The sequence below is a fragment of the Oncorhynchus mykiss genome, chromosome 3 (assembly GCF_013265735.2).
Source record: "Oncorhynchus mykiss isolate Arlee chromosome 3, USDA_OmykA_1.1, whole genome shotgun sequence".
NCBI lineage: Eukaryota > Metazoa > Chordata > Actinopteri > Salmoniformes > Salmonidae > Oncorhynchus > Oncorhynchus mykiss.
In genome coordinates this window covers 66,368,214-66,390,475 of record NC_048567.1, presented here as the reverse complement: position 1 = coordinate 66,390,475, position 22,262 = coordinate 66,368,214, and the positions used below count along the sequence as shown (strand labels likewise).

Genomic DNA, 22,262 nt, shown 5'->3' with positions numbered 1-22,262 from the left:
CGTGTGGTGTGTTTGGGATCATTGTCATGCTGAAAGACCCAGGCACGTTTCATCTTCAATGCCCTTGCTGATGGAAGGAGGTTTTCACTCAAAATCTCACGATTCATGGCCCCATTCATTCTTTCCTTTACACGGATCAGTCGTCCTGGTCCCTTTGCAGAAAAACAGCCCCAAAGCATGATGTTTCCACCCCCATGCTTCACAGTAGGTATGGTGTTCTTTGGATGCAACTCAGCATTCTTTGTCCTCCAAACACGACAAGTTGAGTTTTTACCAAAAAGTTATATTTTGGTTTCATCTGACCATATGACATTCTCCCAATCTTCTTCTGGATCATCCAAATGCTCTCTAGCAAACTTCAGACAGGCCTGGACATGTACTGGCTTAAGCAGGGGGACACAGATTCAGTCTTCCCAGCCTGGTGCAGGTCTACAATTTTGTTTCTGGTGTCCTTTGACATCTCTTTGGTCTTGGCCATAGTGGAGTTTGGAGTGTGACTGTTTGAGGTTGTGGACAGGTGTCTTTTATACTGATAACAAGTTCAAACAGGTGCCATTAATACAGGTAACGATTGGAGGACAGAGGAGCCTCTTAAAGAAGAAGTTACAGGTCTGTGAGAGCCAGAGATCTTGCTTGTTTGTAGGTGACCAAATACTTATTTTCCACCATAATTTGCAAATAAATTCATTAAAAATCCTACAATGTGATTTTCTGGCTTTTTTCTCTCATTTTGTCTGTCATAGTTGAAGTGTACCTATGATGAAAATTACAGGCCTCTCATCTTTTTAAGTGGGAGAACTTGCACAATTGGTGGCTGACTAAATACTTTTTTGACCCCACTGTAGGTCTGCTGTTAGAACCACTAAAGGCCGTTTAACCTCTATTGGCCGCTTAACCACTGATTCCCTCCAGGCCTGAGGACAAATACTTTCCTCTAGGCTCAGATTAAAGATATGACAGATAGGAGTGGCTGTCAATGCCAGGATGTTTGTCATTATTGATTATTAACAATAACAATCTTATTCACACTAACTTTACAAAATTCAAACTTGCAATACTTTTCTTTCATTGTTTTTTTAATGCATGGATATGATGGCTCATTGTTCAATGAAGTAATCATTACAATAACTGACAACATCAAATGGTTTTGGATGAATAAGCCATCTGACTTGATAAACGATGGAGTTGAATTTGTCTTTCTGCCCATAATTTAATTTAAAGTACTCCAAAGTTGTTTTTCTATCATTCTTTATATCATTGATCTTGGCTTCATAATACAGTTTATTCTACTTTTTGTTGAGCTTAGTCACATCATTTCTCAATTTCCAGTAGGTCAGCCAGTCAGATGTGCAGCCAGATATATTGGCCACTTCTTTTGCCCCCATCTCTTTCAACCATACAGTTTTTCAATTCCTCATCAATCCATGGAGCCTTAAAAATTCTAAAAATCTGTTTCTTAACAGGTGCCTGTTTATCAATAATTGGAAGAAGCAATTGAATAAATTCATCAAGTGCAGTGTCTGGATGCTCCTTATTAATCACATCAGACCAACAAATATTTTGAACATCATCCACATAAGAGTCACAGTAAAATATTTTGCATGATCTCTTATATACTATTTTAGGCTCAGATTTTGGAACCTTGGCCTTCCTGGATGTAGCCACAATATTGTGATATTTGCATCCAATGGGTATGGATACAGTATTAGTAAAAATGTGATCGATACATGTGGATGATATTTGTTCCTTTAGTGTTTGTAAACACCCTGTTAGGTTGATTAATAACCTAAACCAGATTACAGCCACTGGTTACAGTGAGAAGCTTCCTCTTGAGCGGACAGCTTATAGAAAAACAGTCAATATGCAGGTCCCCAAGAAAGTAGACCTCTCTGTTTACATCACATACACTATCAAGCATTTCACACATAATATTTAGAAATGGACTGTACTTGGTGGCCTGTAGCAACACCCCAAAAGAAAAGGCTTAGATGTGCCAAGAGAACCTGCAAGCACAACACTTCAATAACACTTGACATAAGATCTTCTCTAGGTGTTACAGGGATATGGCTCTGAATATATACAGCAACACATCCCCAATAAGCATTTCTGTCTCTTCTATATATTTTATATCCTTGTATTGCTACTGCTGTATCATCATATAAATTAAGTGAGTCTCAGAAATGGCTAATATATGAATGTTATCTGATGTTAGCTGTATCTGTAGTTATTCTCTCAATGACTTACAGATTGTTGTCATCTTGCTATTCTCCTGTTTCACCTCATCGAGCTGACCCAGGGATAACTGCAAACTGTTCTTCAGGTCCTGAACCTCTCTGGTCAGGTTGTCCATTAGTTGAATCGACCAGTATTTAGACAAAACACTTGAAGCTATTTTCTTTTTGTTGTAACAACTGCTTGTAGAACTATTTTTATTAGTTTAAAAGATCCTTTACCTATGATAGAGAGACACCACTGTCCTCAACGGTACTCCTGCCTGCTTTGGTCTTTGTCATGATAGCTAACAACATAGGTTACGAGGTTACTCCTTGCAGTTCCAGACAGGGCAGGTCACAGGGAAGATTGAACACAACAAACAGCAGGGATCTAGACAGCCACAAACCCAGGACAATCCGCGGTCCCAGCCACAATGGCTAACCACGTTGCGGGCTGCGTTCAAGCCCTCAGTAAACCCTGTTAGCTTGATATGCAGGTAACTAACAGTTAGGCTAGCAGGATTACTGGACAGAGAGTTTCAGTCCTAGCAACTTATGCCAAATGCATCCCGGGATCCAAACTAAAAAGTTAGCTAGCTACTAAGAAACTTTGCAACACACTTTCAAAACAACTAACTTTTCAAAACAACAAACCGAGCTCTCCCTTGTTCCCACGTTCAACAGGAAGTGTTCAAAAGGACCTAGATTTTAATATTTTATTTTAAAGATGCAATATGTTTTTGGGCGACCTGACAAAATTCACATAGAAATGTGAGTTATAGATCTGTCATTCCCATTGTGCTGAATGTGTCAATGTGTAGTTCATACATACATAATCTGTGAGCAGAATTACTCTTACCTCAATTAGCCACGAAATACCTAGTTTGGAAGCAACTGTTTACTGGAAGCTGTGCGGTGCCATTTTCCCCCCACGTGGACCAGCACCTAGCAATTAGAGTTTTAGCCAATGAGCTTCAGCCCCTCGCCTTTTGAGTGACAGCTAGCAAGATGCACACACAGCAGAGCGAGACAGACCACTTTTGGCTCATGAGCGCTACTTTCAGAACTACTGGCTAGAAAGTACACAAAAGTACAGAAAAATCTCTTTAATCCCCAACATTACACATTTTCTTGGATATGGCTCAATATTGATCTATCTATATATATATTGATCTCTCTCATTCATTTCCAGCTTAATAATAATAAGGTTCAGTGAATTGACTAGTGGAAAAGGTAAGTCCTATATACAGTAGAGCAATATTATATTTTCTGTCTAATTCAAATAATTCACATGGTAATTTGGTGTCGGGGCATAACATGATGCCTTTCTGGGCAGCAGTAATTTGCATGGCTCTCACATTAAACAACTTCAGAGACAATTGCACTGAGTGGAGACCATTTAATATGTTCTACCACTTATCCCCGGGTGTGTGTCTAATAGAATTGTCCTGCAGTGTCGTTGAAGCCACCCTAGCGTTTTTTATTCAGCTGTAGTCCACATAGGTAAATGTCACCTGCTGTGATGTCTCGCCAACGCACCGTGAGGCCCATTATCCCACATTAACGGAAGCCCGCTGTCGCCCCGGGTCTGTGTCACACGGAGCGACCTGGAGAGAGAGAGAAAGAGTGAGAGAGAGCCCAGCCAGGCTTCAGCAGTCACCCTGAGTCATTGGCCAGGTAAGTAGAAAGGACAGTTGTTGATTTTTCTCTCCTCTAACCTTCTCTATTCCCAAGTTAATATAGTAATGTCTGCTCTTGGTTTGTCTGTAATCATTATTCATCAGTATTGATTCCTTGTTGCCATCCCTCTAGAAATATTCAACTCTGTAGTCTGCATCATAATTATTCTTCTAAAATGTGGTCAGCTAGTTCCAAACAGACAGTACACATCATCTAAAGATATGACAACCTGTTTGAAGATGGGACAATACAGTAACACACGACTATGATGAGGGAGAGCATATGTGTGGTGCACACTCAACTTTATTGATGTACAGTTTAGTAAACAACCTTTTTCAGAAACACCATTCAACAAAAAACTTTCCTCATATTATGTCAGAAGTGCAAGGACCAATAACTGCTCTATACTATTATGTGTTATGAGAAGGGCTCTGTGTTTTTGGCTATAATGTCACATGACCTAGATTTTAATATTTTATTTTAAAGATGCAATATGTTTTGGGGCGACCTGACAAACTTCACATAGAAATGTGAGTTATACATCTGTCATATTCATTGAAGCGGTAGATATGGTCTATGTACGCTATTTCTATGCTTCCCGTTTTAAAGTTGATTTTTTTTTTGTCTTTTACTTTCGGCTTCAAACAGCTGAAAATACAATATTTTTAGTTATGTAAAATATATTTCAAAGCAGTATAGATGGTACAATGATTCTCTACACTATACTTGCTTGTTTGTCACTTAATAGGAAATTAGGCAAACAATTAATAATTTTGGAACCAGGAAATGGCAGAGTGATTTCTGCATAATGCATCTTTAAGCCTTTTCCAGAAATTTGAATTTCACAAAAAAATGAAAGCAATTGTCTAAAGAATGTGCTGGACCATCTGACATATAACGAAAAGGGGACCGTTTGTTGAAAAAGCTTTAAATAAAGGTTCAAATCTAGGTCATGTGACATGATTTACCAAAACACAGGGCCCTAGTATAAAGATCTACTTCATAGTTGCAATACTGTATAGTATACAATGTCAACTGTAATACGTACTGCCCAAAGAGGGCACTGCAGTGTGGAAGTGAGGGGATGCATTCAACAGTCCTCAGAGGAATCTTTAGAAGTAGAAATCTCTGTTTTAGAAACATGTCATCTGCCTTCATTACAATAAACATTTCATTACAGTTAAATTTACAAAACTTACACTCCAACTGTAAAACCAAATCGACCTGGAAAATGCATCTGTAATATTAACAGATGTAGGCCTTATATGGTGTGTGTGTGTGTGTGTGTGTGTGTGTGTGTGTGTGTGTGTGTGTGTGTGTGTATTGTGTTCGCTGCCTAATAAACACAATAATTGCTGCTTGTAGACACAGTGAGGAACTGCAGTACAATTGTATAAAACTGCTCTAATCAACCTTTTTATTAAACTTTTTTTTTCACCACACCTTAACTACAAGGCCCAGACTACTGCACATACAAATCCATGGAATGTTGCTCCATTGCAAGGTTGTACAAATGCAAAGTCAGAATTGTCTCATAAAATTTGGTCCACCTTTTCATATCATTGTTCTGTGCCTTGAGTAAAAACCCATTAGAATCTCCAGGATGCGTTAGCTCACAGGAACACATCGAAAACATACATCTGTTACTCACCAATTGTTCAATTGTTAATCCTAAACATGTGCATTAGTCTTTTAGATTTTGCATGAACACCTATATATTTTCCCTGAAAGAACACCAACACCATCAACATCCCTGTGCCTCTCCTCCATGTATAGTCCCATAAGATACATTAGTCTCACTGTGCTGTCCTAGCGTTTCTCATTTAGAGAAATGATAGAGAAAGAGAGAGAGCTGAGAGTTCCATAGGTAAAACCTGCAGGGCAGAGCGACTACCCTGACTGCATGCCAATGTCCTCATGCCTGATGACCTTGTATGTTATCCAATAGAAGATGTTGAAGAGGAGGAAGGCCATAGGGAAGGCTGCTCGGGACACAGTGTCAATCCTCTTGGCCCTGTCCACAAACCTCTTCCTTATCACCTCTTTTTCTTTAGAGGTAGGTGGTGCTGGGCCGGGGTTTGGGACAGCGTTTTTAACAGCCGACCCATCCTTCAGACAATGAGTCATGCCGTAACCCGAGTAATTGAAGCCATCCCTCATGTCGTCATCCTGGTGAAACAAAACAAAGACGGACTCACAGTGAGTATGCCTCTGTTCAATGGAGAGAAAGACTTTCAGACACAATCCCATGTGCACACACTATGATATTCTGGTGTATGGCCAGTAGCCATGTTCTTGCGTCCTTTTCTTGGCCTGTGACTCAGGTGTTGTACACTTTACCTGAGGATGCCTCCAGGCGACATCTACAGCGGCTTCATTAACAGAGGGGACACAGCTGAATGTCTCCCAGATATTACACCCTCCGTTTCTCCGCTGCAGCAACAACCAGCTGACACACCTAGATAGCCTCAGATGACCTGACACACATTTCCTTAAAAATGGCCAACTTAATATCCGTCTCTGACTGCCCTACACTGCTCATATGTTCAGTCATGAGGCTCTGGGATTTGGTCTAACAGTTTCTGCCACCACCTTTGGTGCATGTAAGTCTGTTTGAGTGTGGGATCGGTCGAATCCCAGTCCCATATCGCATTTTCAACACATTTTCTCCATCTTTCCTGTTTCTCCACTATCTCTTCTATAGCAATGAACAATTACTAGAGTGGAACTCCCACTCTTTAAAAATGGTTCAGTCATGAGCACAGGAATCTGCTGAGGGGAGGACAGCTCATAATAATAGCCGGAACAGAGCAAATTGAATGTATTTGATACCATTCTACTTATTCTCACGAGCCCGTCCTCCCCAATTAAGATGCCACGAACCACCTGTGGTCATGAGTCTGGGCTTTGCAGGGACTGTTTTATAGGGAATTATACTCAAGCCTAGAGTGTTTATTTACCCTGTGAGTCCGCCTCTGTCTTCGCCTCAAGCGAAGGAACTCTTTCTGTTGCCTGGAGACAAAGTTAACCCCAGCGTATTCCAGTAGGGCAGCAAATACAAACAGAAGACACACGGCCATCCAGATATCAATGGCCTTCACATAGGAGACCTGTGACAAGAACCAAACAAACAGTAATTTACTGGGAATGAATAATCCTTTCATGTGCTGTTTTCACAATGCCTCGTTCAATTAACATTTCAATGGGAATATAATATTCTCTCAATGACATCCTTTTTTATGTTAATCAGAGTTGCTGTAAATTCTAAATCACCATAATTAAGGGGGTGGTATTTGCTAACGAGTGCTTTAAACTCTCAAAACTCATGTTGATATCAGCGATTTTCAGTGATAGCGTGGAAGGAAATAATTGTCGCTTTAATTACCAAAGTAACACAATGGAAACAGTAGCAGCTCGACTGGAGCCTTTATCGGTCTATTTGATCTATGTCCATGCCGGAGATGCGATGAAGGCTAGACTCTAAAGGAGGCCCTCTTATTCCTCATACAGTGACCTCGTCTATGTCTCGAAATGACAGGTCATTTGCATGGAGAGAAAACAACTTTACTTTGTCGAGTGCTCTTAAGGTATATTGAGCTCTTGTTGTTCTGAGTTGGGCCTCTCAAAGACCTCTCTCTAAATATTTATTAGAGTGTGTCTCTTTCATGTGGGCCTCTGATGTGGTCATGGGCCAAAGTGTGAGAGAATGGTTGATTTTCAAGAGATGACTCACACTGAAGCACTCTTGCAAGCGTAAGTGTGAATACTAATTTTGTATATTTGACCATGTACAGTTGTAGTGTATCCACTGCTATTTGATTAAGTAACATTATATCACTTCCTAAATCAATGTTGTAATTGTAATTTCTAACATAAATTGTGATAATGTTATGTTAAATAGTATTCTCTGTTTTTACAACTTATTGATTAAAAATGAAATACTTTACATTGTTATTCTCTTGATATACTGTAAATCCATTGATTGTTATTTATCCATAGGATACTTACATCTGAGTCAAAATTCAGTGATGCGCAGAGACTTCAATCATAGGCATATTTACATTTCATGAACAGTATCTGATTACAGTATGTATGACTTCTAACATGGGTGGAAAATGAAAGGTTGATTGATCTGAACATGGCCCATTGACCCTCCCCTCTCTCCTCCATCAGATTGTCCGCTCATCCTGTTACTGCTTGGATTAACAGGCTTACCTTAGGAAGGGAGGCTCGGGAGCCGGAGCTCTGGGTTGTCATGGTGAGCACGGTGGTGATGCCCAGTGCCACCCTGGCGGGAGCGGCGTCCATGTTGATCCAGAAGGAGACCCAGGACAGGATGACGATGAGGAGGCTGGGGATGTACATCTGGATCAGGTAGTAACCCATCTGTCTCTCCAAGTGGAACTTCACCTCAATGCAGGTGAATTTACCTGGAGAACAAAACACACTGACACCTCAGATCAGGGACGGTGTGATGAGAGATGTGGTGTGTGTGTGTGTGTGTGTGTGTGTGTGTGTGTGTGTGTGTGTGTGTTTGTGTGTTTGTGTGTGCGTGTGCGTGTGCGTGTGTGTGTGTGTGTGTGTGTGTGTGTGTGTGTTTGTGTGTGTCTCTGTGTGGCTCTCTGACCGGTGTTGTAGCTTTTGGTACAGTAGCCAAGCTCCTTCTCATCTCTCATGATGAACTGGGGGAGGGTCAACCCAGCGGCCACCTGTACAGGATTTTTGTCCTTGCTCTCCCACTCAAAGATCAAATCATTCATGGTGTAGCCAACTGAGGAATGAATGAACACAGCAAATATGTTTGATATGATATTGCATTTTCACAAACCATATTCCATGTGCTTTACCATGTGAGTTGTAAGGAGCAGACACTTACAGCTCTCCAGTTGCATGGTACAGATCTGCATGTCCATGGGAAAGTTCTTCAGATCCATCGGACAAGATAGAATGAGAGTCAACCTTTGAGGAAGAGGTGTAAAAGTCATGAAACAACCGTGGAAGCATTATTTGTGAATGTACAAATAAAGCCTACAGTAATGTACTGTTAAACCAAAGATTCTTAGGAATGTACGGTAACATACTGTACCTTTTTTTACAGTAACTTACAGGTAACTGGCCGCCAGTAAGTTACTGTAAAAACAACAGGATTTATTTTTCAGTGTAGTTATTAGAGTAGCATGCTCTATACCTCACTCAACAGATACATTTACTGTTAAATAAAAAAATCTTACACAGAACCCAAATATTTTCTGCATTTTTTCTAATTGTTTACTGTTTCATGTGAGACTAAAATACAAGCTCCCTACAATGTATACCTACTGTGTGACTGTATAAAGTACAGTTGAAGTCAGAAGTTTACATTTGCATTTGTTTGTGAGTACGTAAGTACAGGAGTCTGCGTGTTTGTGTTAGAAACACAAGCATTTCAGCTGTGACATCAGATAATCTGAGTACACAACCAATAAACTTTTATTTGTAAATACTGTACATTTCTTATAATTTTGCAGACACTCTTATCCAGAGGGACTTACAGTAGTGAGTGGATATTTATTTTAAATTTTTTGTGGGAATGTGAATCAAACCCATAACTCTGGCATTGCAAGCGCCATGCTCTATCAACTGAGCCACACGAGACCCATATCTCGGATCTTGTCAATATCAGATTTTTTACAATTTAATAAGGAATAAAACCATAATGGTCGTCATCATAGCAGTGCATTTAAGTATACAGTATATTATACTTTTCTGTTTCTACTTTACACAGATTTTCATTATGTTCAGTTGAAGTCAGAAGTTTACATACACCTTAGCCAAATACATTCAAACTCAGTTTTTCACAATTCCTGACATTTAATCCTAGTAAATTCCCTGTTTTAGGTCAGTTAGGATCACCACTTTATTTAAAAAATGTGAAATGTCAGAATAAGAGTAGAGAGAATGATTTATTTCAGCTTTTATTTCATTCATCACATTCCCAGTGGGTCATAAGTTTACATACACTCAATTAGTATTTAGTAGCATTGCCTTTAAATTGCTTAACTTGGGTCAAACGTTTCAGGTAGCCTTCCACAAGCTTCCCACAATAAGTTGGGTGAATTTTGGCCCATTCCTCCTGACAGAGCTGGTGTAACGGAGTGAGGTTTGTAGGCCTCCTTGCTCACACACTCTTTTTCAGTTCTGACCACAAATGTTCTATGGGATTGAGGTCAGGGCTTTGTGATGGCCACCCCAATACTTTGATTTTGTTGTCCTTAAGCCATTTTGCCACAACTTTGGAAGTATGCTTGGGGTCATTGTCTATTTGGAAGACCCATTTGCGACCAAGCTTTAACTGATGTTGCTTCAATATATCCAAATAATTTTCCTCCCTCATGATGCCATCTATTTTGTGAAGTGCACCAGTCCCCCCTGCAGCAAAGCACCCCCACAACATGATGTTGCCACCCCCGTGCTTCACGGCTGGGATGGTGTTCTTCGGCTTGCAAGCCTCCCCCTTTTTCCTCCAAACAGAACGATGGTCATTATGGCCAAACAGTTCTATTTTTGTTTCAGAGGACATTATCCAAAAAGTACGATCTTTGTCCCCATGTGCAGTTGCAATCCGTAGTCTGGCTTTTTTATAGTGGTTTTTGAGCAGTGGCTTCTTCCTTGCTCAGCGGCCTTTCAGGTTATGTCGATATAGGACAAATTTTACTGTGGATATAGATACTTTGTACCGGTTTCCTCCAGCATCTTCACAAGGTCCTTCGCTGTTGTTCTGGGATTGATTTTCACTTTTCGCACCAAAGTACGTTCATCTCTAGGAGACAGAACGCGTCTCCTTCCTGAGCGGCATGACGGCTGCGTGGTCCCATGGTGTTTATACTTGCTTACTATTGTTTGTACAGATGAACGTGGTACCTTCAGGCGTTTGGAAATTGCTCCCAAGGATGAACCAGACTTGTGGAGGTCTACAATGTTTTTTCTGTGGTCTTGGCTGATTTCTTTTGATTTTCCCATGATGTCAAGCAAAGAGGCACTGAGTTTGAAGGTAGGCCCTGAAATACATCCACAAATACACCTCCAATTGACTCAAATGATGTCAATTAGCCTATCAGAAGCTTCCAAGCCATTACATAATTTTCTGGAATTTTCCAAGCTGTTTAAAGGCACAGTCAACTTAGTGTATGTAAAATTCTGACCCACTGGAATTGTGATACAGTGAATTATAAGTGAAATAATCTGTCTGTAAACAACTGCTGGAAAAAGTACTTGTGTCATGCACAAAGTAGATGTTCTAACCGACTTGCCAAAACTATAGTTTGTTAACAAGAAATTTGTGGAGTGGTTGCAAAACGAGTATGACTCCAACCTAAGTGTATGTAAACTTCTGACTTCCTTTGTATGTACTAAGCATATGCTCCTTGTCTGCAGCGAATGCTCATTCTCCTTCCCTCCTTTTCCTCTGAGAGAGCCTCCTCCTCCCACACAGCATGTTCTTATCACACTTTTATTACTGGACCGTCTCTGAGATGTATTGTCATCAGCAGTCTGCTCCCTCTCTCATCTCTTCTCTCATGAATGGTGAAAGCGACTAACCACCTTTCTTTCATCTGTTCTCTCAGAATCCCCTTGCCTCCCTCCACACCTAGGCTCCACCACCTGAATCAGCTCTCCAAATGGACAACAAATTGAGCTGCATTATTCCGCTGCTTCGAGGTGTGAATCTAAGGAGGAGTGGTGTGACTGAAGTGATATTAAAATGAAATAAAGGTAATGTATTTTCAGATCTTGAATCACAGATTTGTGCTTAAGTGTAGGAGTGGTTTTTGTAAGAGGGGGCAATTGGCAGGTAGCCTAACAGTTAAGAGTGTTGGGCCAGTAAATGAAAGGTTGCTGGTTCGAATTCCCAAGCCGAATAGGTGAAACATGTGTTGATGTGTCCTTGAGCAAGGCAATTAACCCTAATTGATCCTGTAAGTCGCACTGGATAAGAGCGTCGGCTGAATTACTAAAATGTAACCCGTCTCATCTACTACGAGTGGGCTGCATTTACTTTGAAGTGATTCCATCTTACTGATCCTGCGCAACGCTAGGGATGAAGCATATTGACTTGTAGCTAATGCCCAGGGAAATGAATAGCCTACATGAGTGGGTTATTTCTATATGCCTTCCCTGAACATATTCTAAACATCTTTGGAGAAAAATTCCCTGTAGCCTTTGGATACTCTGGTGGTTTGTGTTTCTATGTACTCTTAATGAGATCATATTGCATCCAATTCCTCCAGGTGACTGAATATTTTATTGAGATGAATCCCATTAAACCTGAGAGGTAGTCTTGGATGTAGAAACTTCTTTCTTTCAAAAGTAATTACAAGTGCGTGAAGGGCCTGGAGGTAGAAGGGAATCTCTGACTCTGCTGACATTTCACTGGATTTGAATCTATTCTTTGTTTGGATGTTTCCAACAGGGAATGTTAGAACATGACCTCATTCGACATCCTTTTGTACTATTGTACTAATTTCCCCGAGAAATAGAGTTGAGCCCACCATTCAATGCACGCCCCACATCTGACCTGATACTGTACAGGACGGTCCCATCTTTGAAGACCCTCAGGAGCTTGTTGTCTGTGGTGACATCATGAAAGTTGGCGCCTTTCTCGTTGGCGAAGAACAGATCAGGTTTCCAAATAGAATCCAACATGGACGGGTCCAGGTCAAGAGACGAGTCTGGGTATTTGCTGTATGCCAACCGAGGGTCTCTCCACTTCTGTCGCAGGAAGATGTTCACTCTGTAATCCTTGGGGAAATAGTGAAATCAGCTTTAAACTGCTTTACTTTGACATATAAACTACTGTCTATCTCCGTTAAATATACAGTACTATCACTTTGGTGACCAGAATATATTGTGTCACACAGTCAGTGAAAACGAAAATAATTTTCCTATAGACATTTACATATTTAGAATGATAGAGCCACTAATACAAAACAACATTGTCTTGTCAATATGTAGGCCAAGTGCCTGCCCCAGATATTTGGTTCTATCGCAGTGACATGCAGTATCACCTCATGTCATTTGGCACAAAGTCACTAATAAAGCACCAATGATAGAATAAATAATATTAATACTAATAGTAAAATACAATTCTAACACTTTGACTGTAACACTACCACAATTTGAAGTGGTGCTACAAAACTTTAACCCGAGAAATTGCTCCTTGTTTTTACACAGAATTGTAATATGATAAAAGATAGGAGGAATGAATGGATACAATGCATGGATTTCAATGCATATTTGTATGCTTGTAAATCACCACACAATACCATAATCTAAAATCCAAATTACAATTTAAGAGTTAAATGCGGCAATAAATACACATGTATTGAAAGGAGCAATCTAATAAAATTGAATTCATGAATCTAATTTAGTTACTTGATCTATATGATCAGTTTCCTCATTAATTGTTATTGCTAAATGGTGGTTATAGGAGATAGAGGATGTTTGTGTGAATAGTAGACCAAGAAACTCCATTGACGTTTGAAGATGCAGTTAGTAATGAATGAACAGATTGCATCGAATTAGATGCTTTTTCTCTCCCTCTTAGAACATACCTATTCAGTAGGCAGCAGTGTATTGGTGGTCCCAGATGTGTATGTCTATGAGTGGAGAGTTATCGAACAACTGTGGACAAGTGTTAGAAACCCGGCTCGTCTGTTGATTAACTTTGGCAAAGATTGTCTACCAAAAATTGCAATCATTCAATGGACAAAGTTCTAACTAATTATGAATGCATTGCGAGAGTAGTTATTGAATAGGATCTCAATGTGGATTCCAGCTTTGATATTGTTTACCCCTTGGGCAGTTGGATGTCTATGGGACATTACAACCGATCAACATGCTTAAATCTCAGGCCCTAAGACATCAAACCTACAGCTACTGGCTGCATTTAAAATGAATTATGTGCTGGCATTCACTGTGTGAATTATTAAAACAGAACTAATCCAACACATGCACAAGGGAGTGTCATGGGAATAGCAATACAATATTGCCTTGAGTATAATGTGAAAGATATTTGATTCAATTGCGGTTCTCAGTGTCAGTGTGCTATTTCACCATGGAGCCACCAATAGACTATGGGGATGGGTCAAAGTGAATCATTTCACATGAGGATGCAAAAGTTCAAAACATCCATAAACTAAAAGGAAAATTAACTCATGAACACTAAAGAAATTGGATGATTTCAATCTTAAACTCCAGAGGAGCATAAGAGCAAGGCTGTAGTTTAAAATCATTTGTCCAGTAACCAAAAGGTTGCTGGTTTGAATCCCCGAGCCGATGAGGTGAAAAATATGCCGATGTGCCCTTGAGCAAGGCATTTAACCATAATTGCTCCTATAAGTCGTTCTGGATAAGAGCATCTACTAAATTACTCAAATGTCAAATGTAAATGTAGATAACATGGCCAAGCACAATGCTCCAACTCACCATTGTAGTTTCTGCTATAGAACCAAAGCTGTTGATAAATATGTTGCAGGTAACATTAACTGGGGGACCTGCAGGTTGGAGGATAGATAACACATTGACATGTTTGACAGAGAAGAGATTAAGCAAGAACACTTAACATGCTGGTGTCTGTGACCGAGCCCAAACTGTTGATACAAATATTGCATGTAATGTTTACAGGGGGACCTGTGAAATGGAATGAGAACGAGGTGACAAGAAAAAGTCAAGATGTTTTTTTGCACTTAATCATCATGTGCCATCTCCACAGGGTGGTTTAGCAAATCGAGATGAGGGAGTTTGAGGATGATAGCAGTACAATATCTGTTGGATGTACAGAAATCTGAGTATAATTAGTTGTGAAAGCGAGCATGTGCTTTATTACCTGTCTACCACCACAATATGGACTGTGTGTATATATGTCAACATACACAAGGCCTGTTGTTCTCCTAATATGTTTTTCTGTCAACATAAACAGGGCCTGTCGTTCTGTCAACATACACAAGGCCTGTTGTTCTCCTAATATGTTTTTCTGTCATCATAAACAGGGTCTGTTGTTCTGTCAACATACACAAGGCCTGTTGTTCTCCTAATATGTTTTTCTGTCAACATAAACAGGGCCTGTTGTTCTGTCAACATACACAAGGTCTGTTGTTCTCCTAATATGTTTTTCTGTCAACATAAACAGGGCCTGTCGTTCTGTCAACATACACAAGGCCTGTTGTTCTCCTAATATGTTTTTCTGTCAACATAAACAGGGCCTGTTGTTCTCCTAGTATGTTTTTCTGTCAACATACACAAGGCCTGTTGTTCTCCTAATATGTTGTTCTGTCAACATAAACAGGGCCTGTTGTTCTCCGAGTACGTTTTTCTGTCAACATAAACAGGGCCTGTTGGTCTCCTAAGCACCCCAGGCAAGTCAAAACAGCTGCACTAGTCATTGACTAATCTCATCACCAGCCGTTTGTCTTCAACAGCAGGCCTGGTCCAGTTATAGTTAGAAATGTCAGGATCAACTCCAAAATTCAACAAACAGTGGTATCGTTAAAAAATGTTGACTTAGTTCAATCAAAAGAATGTTGCCTGCTTATGCTAACTGGTACTAGTCATTGACTAACTCAATGAGGATGACAAGGAATGTTTTACTTGATAGGGTTAAAAAACAGATAAACAAAAACACATGCTGAGAGACACACGGTAACACACACACACACACACACACACACACACACACACACACACACACACACACACACACACACACACACGCACACACTGGCATTAGAAATAGTGGCACATGTTTCTTATGAAACAATCACGAGCAGGACAGTCAACTTAGTTTCACAGGCATTCTACCGCTATCTTTGAGGTCACAGAATGACTGAAAAACTGTTTTTGACACTTTCTATCCAATACAGTAACACTGTCTTGAATAAAAACAACAATGTCAGCCAGGGAGAGAGAGAGGTGTTGTTAAGTGAAGTTGTGAGTTCATAGCCCTTCCCCTGTGTATTCCTCATCAATATTGCATGTGACGTGGTGGTATTAATATTCGCCTCAGTTTGTAGTCGGGCAACTGCATCAGTAACAGAAAAATGTAACGGAATAACTCCACACAACAACCTTGGCAGGCAAATGTAGGTCAAGCTCCAGCAGCACTGTGGGGTAGAGTTGTGACAGTATGGTTTGTATGTGATAAATAACATAATCTATGTGTATGCTTGTTTACTTTACCTGTGTATATGTGTGTGTTTGTGCTTGCTGCCTAATAAATGGAAAATTTGCTGCTTGTAGAAACATTAGAAACATTAGACTGGAATACTCTGTCGACCAGAAAATTGAACTCACCAATTTACCAGACAAGGTAAGATCACTTTCTTCATTCCAGTACTTTTAATTTCCTCTACTCACAACTCCAGCATTCTTCCATATACTAATAAATAATTTATTATACTAATAAAAATAGTTCTTGAATTTCAAAAAAAAAAATCCAGCATAAAACAGACAAGTCTTCCCCTGATCTCGAGTCCATTTCTGAGATCTTGTGTACACTTGTTTCCTATTCTCCCAGATGGAGTGGATAGATCTGGGCCAGTGTTTCTGGGTGAGTCTTGCTGACCAATCTCAGACTGTGTTTCCTGTGCTACTCTCCTCACAGTGGCCTTCTCTCCAGCACGGTTCAATCACTAGTGTCCCAGCCTTGGGTCTACCTGCATGCCTGCCTCCCTGTCTAGGGTATGTCCCTTCCTGCCCACCTGCCCTGCCTGTCTCCATACCCACCTGCCAATCTGAGCCACACCAATGAGTTCCGTTCCCTCTCCTTACTCAGATCCATCACAGTGACAGATGATGTCTCTCCCCCGCACCACAACACAACAATAGAGGAACTCAGCAGCCTGGCCAGAGGGACCCCATCCCTCATCTGTGGCTGTCACTGTGGCACCACTATTGTTTTGGGCCCACATCTATACCTCATTATTGTTGTTGTTGGTGTCCTGAATACTGATGTTTAATATAGCTGTTGGACAATATAAATGACAATTGAAGAAATAGCTATATTGGGTGTTATAATGGGTGATAGTGCTATGGCTAACACCTAAATCAAAGTCCTCCTGACTTCATAGTTTAGAAAGGCTAGCGTGATGTTGTGGGCAGGGTGCGTTCATAATGAAGGGGATGTGCTTTTTCACTTATTGGTTCTCCGCTTTGTTTTTTTACTAAAACACCCACATGGACAACCACACACAGCCCCCAATACAATTGTTGGATTTTAAAATCAAAAACATTGTCAGATCTCAACCATCCAGGGAAGAAACAAACATTTGAAAGAACCAATCAGACCAGTGTGAGTCACGTGCGTCACGTCAGCCAGGCTAGGGGGATGGTGGGCTGAGATCCAAACTATCTATCTACTGCTCGGTTCTGCTATGAGCCTTTCATGTTCCATATCGCGATCCCATAAATCCTACATGGATGATGATGTCACTGTCTACAGGCGTGATTGATAGCCATTCTTCTTTAAATCATTAAGGGGTGGGTTTTTTCAATAGACAAGCACAAAATGCATTGTTCATTATGTGCCTTATTGACTTGAGGGGTATACATCATTATGCATGGGGTGTCAGTACATTAGTAATATACACTGAGTATACCAAACATTAGGAACACCTTCCTAAAATTGAGTTGCACACCCTATTGCCCTCAGCCTCAATTCATTGGGGTATGGACTCTACAAGGTGTCGAAAACATTCCACATGGATGCTGGCACATGCTTCCCACCGTTGTTTCAAGTTGGCTGGATGTCCTTTGGGTGGTGGACCATTCTTGATACACATGGGAAACTGTTGAGCGTGAAAAACCCTGCAGCAAACCGGTGCGCCTGGCACCTACTACCATACTACCATCAAAGGCACTTCAATATTTTGTCGTGTCCATTCTTCCTCTGAATGGCACAAATACACAATCCATGTCTCAATTGTTTCAAGTTTAAAAAAGCCTTCTTTAACCTTTAACCTCTCCCCTTCATCTACACTGATTGGAGTGGATTTAACAAGTGAATCAATAAGGGAGCATAGCTTTCATCTGGATTCAACGGGTCAGTCTATGTCATGGAAAGAGCAGGTGTTCTTAATGTTCTGTATACTCAGTGTAGATATGGGTGCGTACACTGATATCCCAGATGCATTTTAGGTGAATATTTTCCAATCCACACTCAAATTCTAAGGAACTATTAAAAAGTTAAAGCTAAATATAAACCAACCTTTGAAGTTTGGTCGTATTCGTGCATCATAACCAGATGTTCTACCCATTAATGAGTCCAGAAAGTCTGAGGGAGACAAGTTAGTAGTAGAGCCTGATCTGGACTCATGCTCCTTGGCATCCACCACCCTGTGACAAACAAAGGGAAAATAAAACACTTACTTGCTCAGTCAGAAGTCAAAGTGTGGTGAAACCATTTCTACTTGATCTCAACCGAATAGGAAGCTCATCTGCATACTGATGTGTAGGCATGCAGAGAAACACAAATTAGATTCAAATGATATAATTAGGAAGGATTCCAATAGTGAAGGAACACCTTGGCAGACACGATGTGCTTTAAGTTTATTACCACTGTATTGGAGAGTTGGCTTTGTGACTGTCCTCATTCTATACTAAGGCTATACGCACTTAGAAATAAAATTGCTCTGACACATAGGCTACAAGGGAATTTGACAGTGTATTCAGTAGTGTCCAGGGGGTGGCCCAAGGTGAGTTACAGATACTAAGACAGAGGGGCGCTGTTTGCCTCGCTCTGATGTTTTCTCTGGTGAAATAGATTCAGCCTCATGCGAATTCAAGTGAAATTCACCAATGAGAATTAATTTATTTGCTTTATTGATGACTTTTTTGGGTAAGCCTGGCTTCCCTTGGCATCCATGAATACACACCAATTTGTAGGCTGAATGTCATGATACATGGTGTTTGTAATAGATGTCCCTTTCTATTCAAATGACAGGTGCACTATGCACTGATTGGATGCTGGACATATTTTGGAATAGATGAACCTACGCAGGTAACCTACTTAACCTACTTTCTGAAGTGATTTGTTCGACAATCAGATGAGAATATCATGACTGGTTGTGTTCATGACACATTAAAAGGGAATACATTTTACTGTTAAATGACATGCCTACTAGGAGGTCTCCTTAAACAAAATAGAAATGCCTCGAATGTCACAGTATAATTCTCACTCTGGATGGCACTTTGTAGTGAATTTACTGCTCTATGCTAATACCCTTATATACAATCCTGACCTTGAATGCAAAGACTGTAACAATATTTCCAGAATGGATTTATGATTCATTTGAACAGGGAAATGTACCAAACCTAAGCTAAAGAATTGAATGCATTGAACCAACATAATTATACTTTAAAAAAAGACATGTTATGGCCCCCCTAAACTGGGTCTATGCCCCACCTTGGCCACCCCATTCCAAATGTTCTGGACATGCCACTGAACGTTTTGACAACGCCCACAGACTGAGTTAGAGGCAGTGATTAACTTGGCAAAATACCAGATATTACCCTGCGATATTGACGGCTCCATATAGCCTACTAGGCTCAATGCTGATGTAAAAACAACTCTATTTTCAGTCAACTGATTTCTACATTCCAATAATAACACTGGAACTTTAGGGTCCACGATGAAATATTGGGTCATTCGAGGTAGGTTGAAACCCAGTATCCTAAACTTTGTTTTAATGGCAACGCACTTTGCCTTTTCAAACAATGAACATTACAGTTGAATAGGCTACATACAAATAAAGAAGAAAGTATCTCATTATATTTTAATAAAAAAATAAACGTTACATGGCCAATAAAGTAGCCTAAGTATTCACCTACCTGCTGTTGTTGGTCTCCATTAAACATGCAAATAAAGCAGTCAAGACGTTGACAAAGGGGCGATTCATTCCTTTTGATTTTAGATTTCTTCACTTCTTTATTTCTTCCATATATGAATGTTGGTCAAACACACAATCCAAGCAGCAATATCGATTTCTTTCTGACCAAAGCGCAATTGGGTGTTCTCGTGAAACACAGAGAATACACATAAGGCATTCCAGTCCGTAGGATCATAGCTTAGTTTGAAAAAACACTGATTCCCAGGTGCGGTATTGTTGTTGATAATGTGTAAAGAATCATCAATTCTGAGTCATTGCCACCTAAAAATAACCTGTGGAAAAGACGTTGTGAGGTGAGAAATATCCACAAGACGCGGAATATAGAGCCTTCAGGAAGGCGTTCTCACTTTCATTCAAAAACTCAGTGAAAACAGATGGTCTCTAAAGTATACTATGGTCTCTAAAGTATAGTGGTGTTGAAGAAGAATATTTCCTTGGGTTGAAGACCGTCCGCTGCTGGAATGGGAGACGAGTGGACGTGTCTTTAGATTCAGCACTTAGACAGCTCCCGGTTCATTTGCACGCAAGCGCACCATTAACAACTGGAGGACGTGGTTTTCAATATGTAATTTAAATGACTAAGATGGCCTTTAAAAAACTATTTCAAGCTAGTTATATATGCTCCAAACTTCTGTGTTTCGAGTAAGATTCCCCGTTAGAAGCTGTCCATACATAGGTATGATATGGAAGTGCTCAGGTCAGAAGGGACTGCGCGCCATAAAATATTGTAGTCAGACAATAGTTTTCCAGAAGGTTTCACCTCCTGACAAACTATGGTAGCATACATACTGTAAATGCAATGAATTTCATAATGATGTGCAATCATGAGTGAGGTGGAGTTTGTTCTCTGTAAGAAATAAGAATGCTATACAATACAATACAATAACCCATGTGCTATGCAAGCTATGGAAGCAAGAATAATTACACACTGCACGTGTAATGGAATAGCTGTTTTCTTCTCTGTAATGTAAACATTGTTTGAAACATAGTATTTTCCCCCTTTCTGATTTTCTATATTTGTGCATATTTTTGATACTGAATGTTATCAGATCATCAACCAAAACCTAATATTAGATAAAAGGAACCTGAGGTTACAAATAACACAAAAAAAATGAATACTTATTTAATTTATTTAATTACCAAAGTTATGCAACACCCAATTCCCCTGTGTGAAAACTAATTGTCATCTTACACTCAATAACTGGTTGTGCCACCTTTAGCTGCAATTACCTCAACCAAATGCTTCCTGTAGTTGTTGTTTCTGTGGAGGTAATTTGGCCCACTCTTGGATGCAGAGATGCTTTAACTCAGCAACGTGTGGATTTTCAAGTCCTGCCACAACATCTCAATTGGGATTAGGTCTGGACTTTGATTAGGCCATTCCAAAACTAAAAATGTGTTGCTTTTTAACCATTTTCATAGAGACTTGATTGTGTGTTTTGGATGATTGTCTTGCTGCATGACCCAGCTGTGCTTCAGCTTCAGCTCACAGACAGATGGTCTGATATTCTCCTGTAGAATTATCTGATACAGAGCAGAATTCATGGTTCCTTCTATTAAGGAAAGTCTTGAGGCAGTAAAGCATCCCCAAACCATCACACTACCACCACCATGCTTAACTGTTGGTATAAGGTTCTTCCTGTAGAATACAGTGTTTGGTTTTCGCCAGGAGTAATGGGACACATCTCGTCCAAAAAGTTTACTCAACTCTTTCAAAAAGCACCTGGAAGCACCTGGATGACCATCAAGACTCTTGGAAGAATGTTCTATGGACAGATGAGTCAAAAGTATAACTTTTTGGACGACATGGGTCCCATTAGCATGGCCTGACGAAAACCAAACACTGCATTCCACAGTAAGAACCGTATACCAACGGTCAAGTATGGTGGTTGTAGTGTGATGTTTGTGGAGCAAATCAAACAAAATCTAATTTTATTGGTCACATACACATGGTTAGCAGATGTTAATGCGAGTGAAGCGAAATGCTTGTGCTTCTAGTTCCGACCGTGAAGTAATATCTAACAAGTAATCTAACAATTTCACAACTATCTTATACACACAAGTGTAAAGGAATGAATAAGAATATTTACATTTAAATATATGGATGAGCGATGGCCGAACGGCATAGGCAAGATGCAGTAGATGGTATAGAGTACAGTATATACAGTGGGGCAAAAAAGTATTTAGTCAGCCACCAATTGTGCAAGTTCTCCCACTTAAAAGATGAGAGAGGCCTGTAATTTTTATCATAGGTACACTTCAACTATGACAGACAAAATGAGAAAAGAAATCCAGAAAATCACATTGTAGGATTTTTAATGAATTTATTTGCAAATTATGGTGGAAAATAAGTATTTGGTCACCTACAAACAAGCAAGATTTCTGGCTCTCACAGACCTGTAACTTCTTCTTTAAGAGGCTCCTCTGTCCTCCAATCGTTACCTGTATT

The 22,262-nt window shown here is 40.0% G+C and overlaps 1 protein-coding gene across 1 annotated transcript; it reads right to left on the bottom strand.

The window, feature by feature from the left end:
• Nucleotides 1-3,135: 3,135 nt before the first annotated feature.
• Nucleotides 3,136-20,419, bottom strand: LOC110504505 (glycine receptor subunit alpha-2-like). The gene is made up of 9 exons (XM_021583262.2): nt 19,755-20,419; nt 18,133-18,260; nt 14,358-14,425; nt 12,448-12,671; nt 8,770-8,852; nt 8,521-8,664; nt 8,109-8,323; nt 6,854-7,003; nt 3,136-6,062 (listed from the first exon to the last, which is right to left on the bottom strand). The coding sequence occupies exons 1-9, from the start codon at nt 19,820-19,822 to the stop codon at nt 5,784-5,786; spliced, it is 1,359 nt and encodes a 452-aa protein (XP_021438937.2). The 5' UTR covers nt 19,823-20,419; the 3' UTR covers nt 3,136-5,783.
• Nucleotides 20,420-22,262: the final 1,843 nt, after the last annotated feature.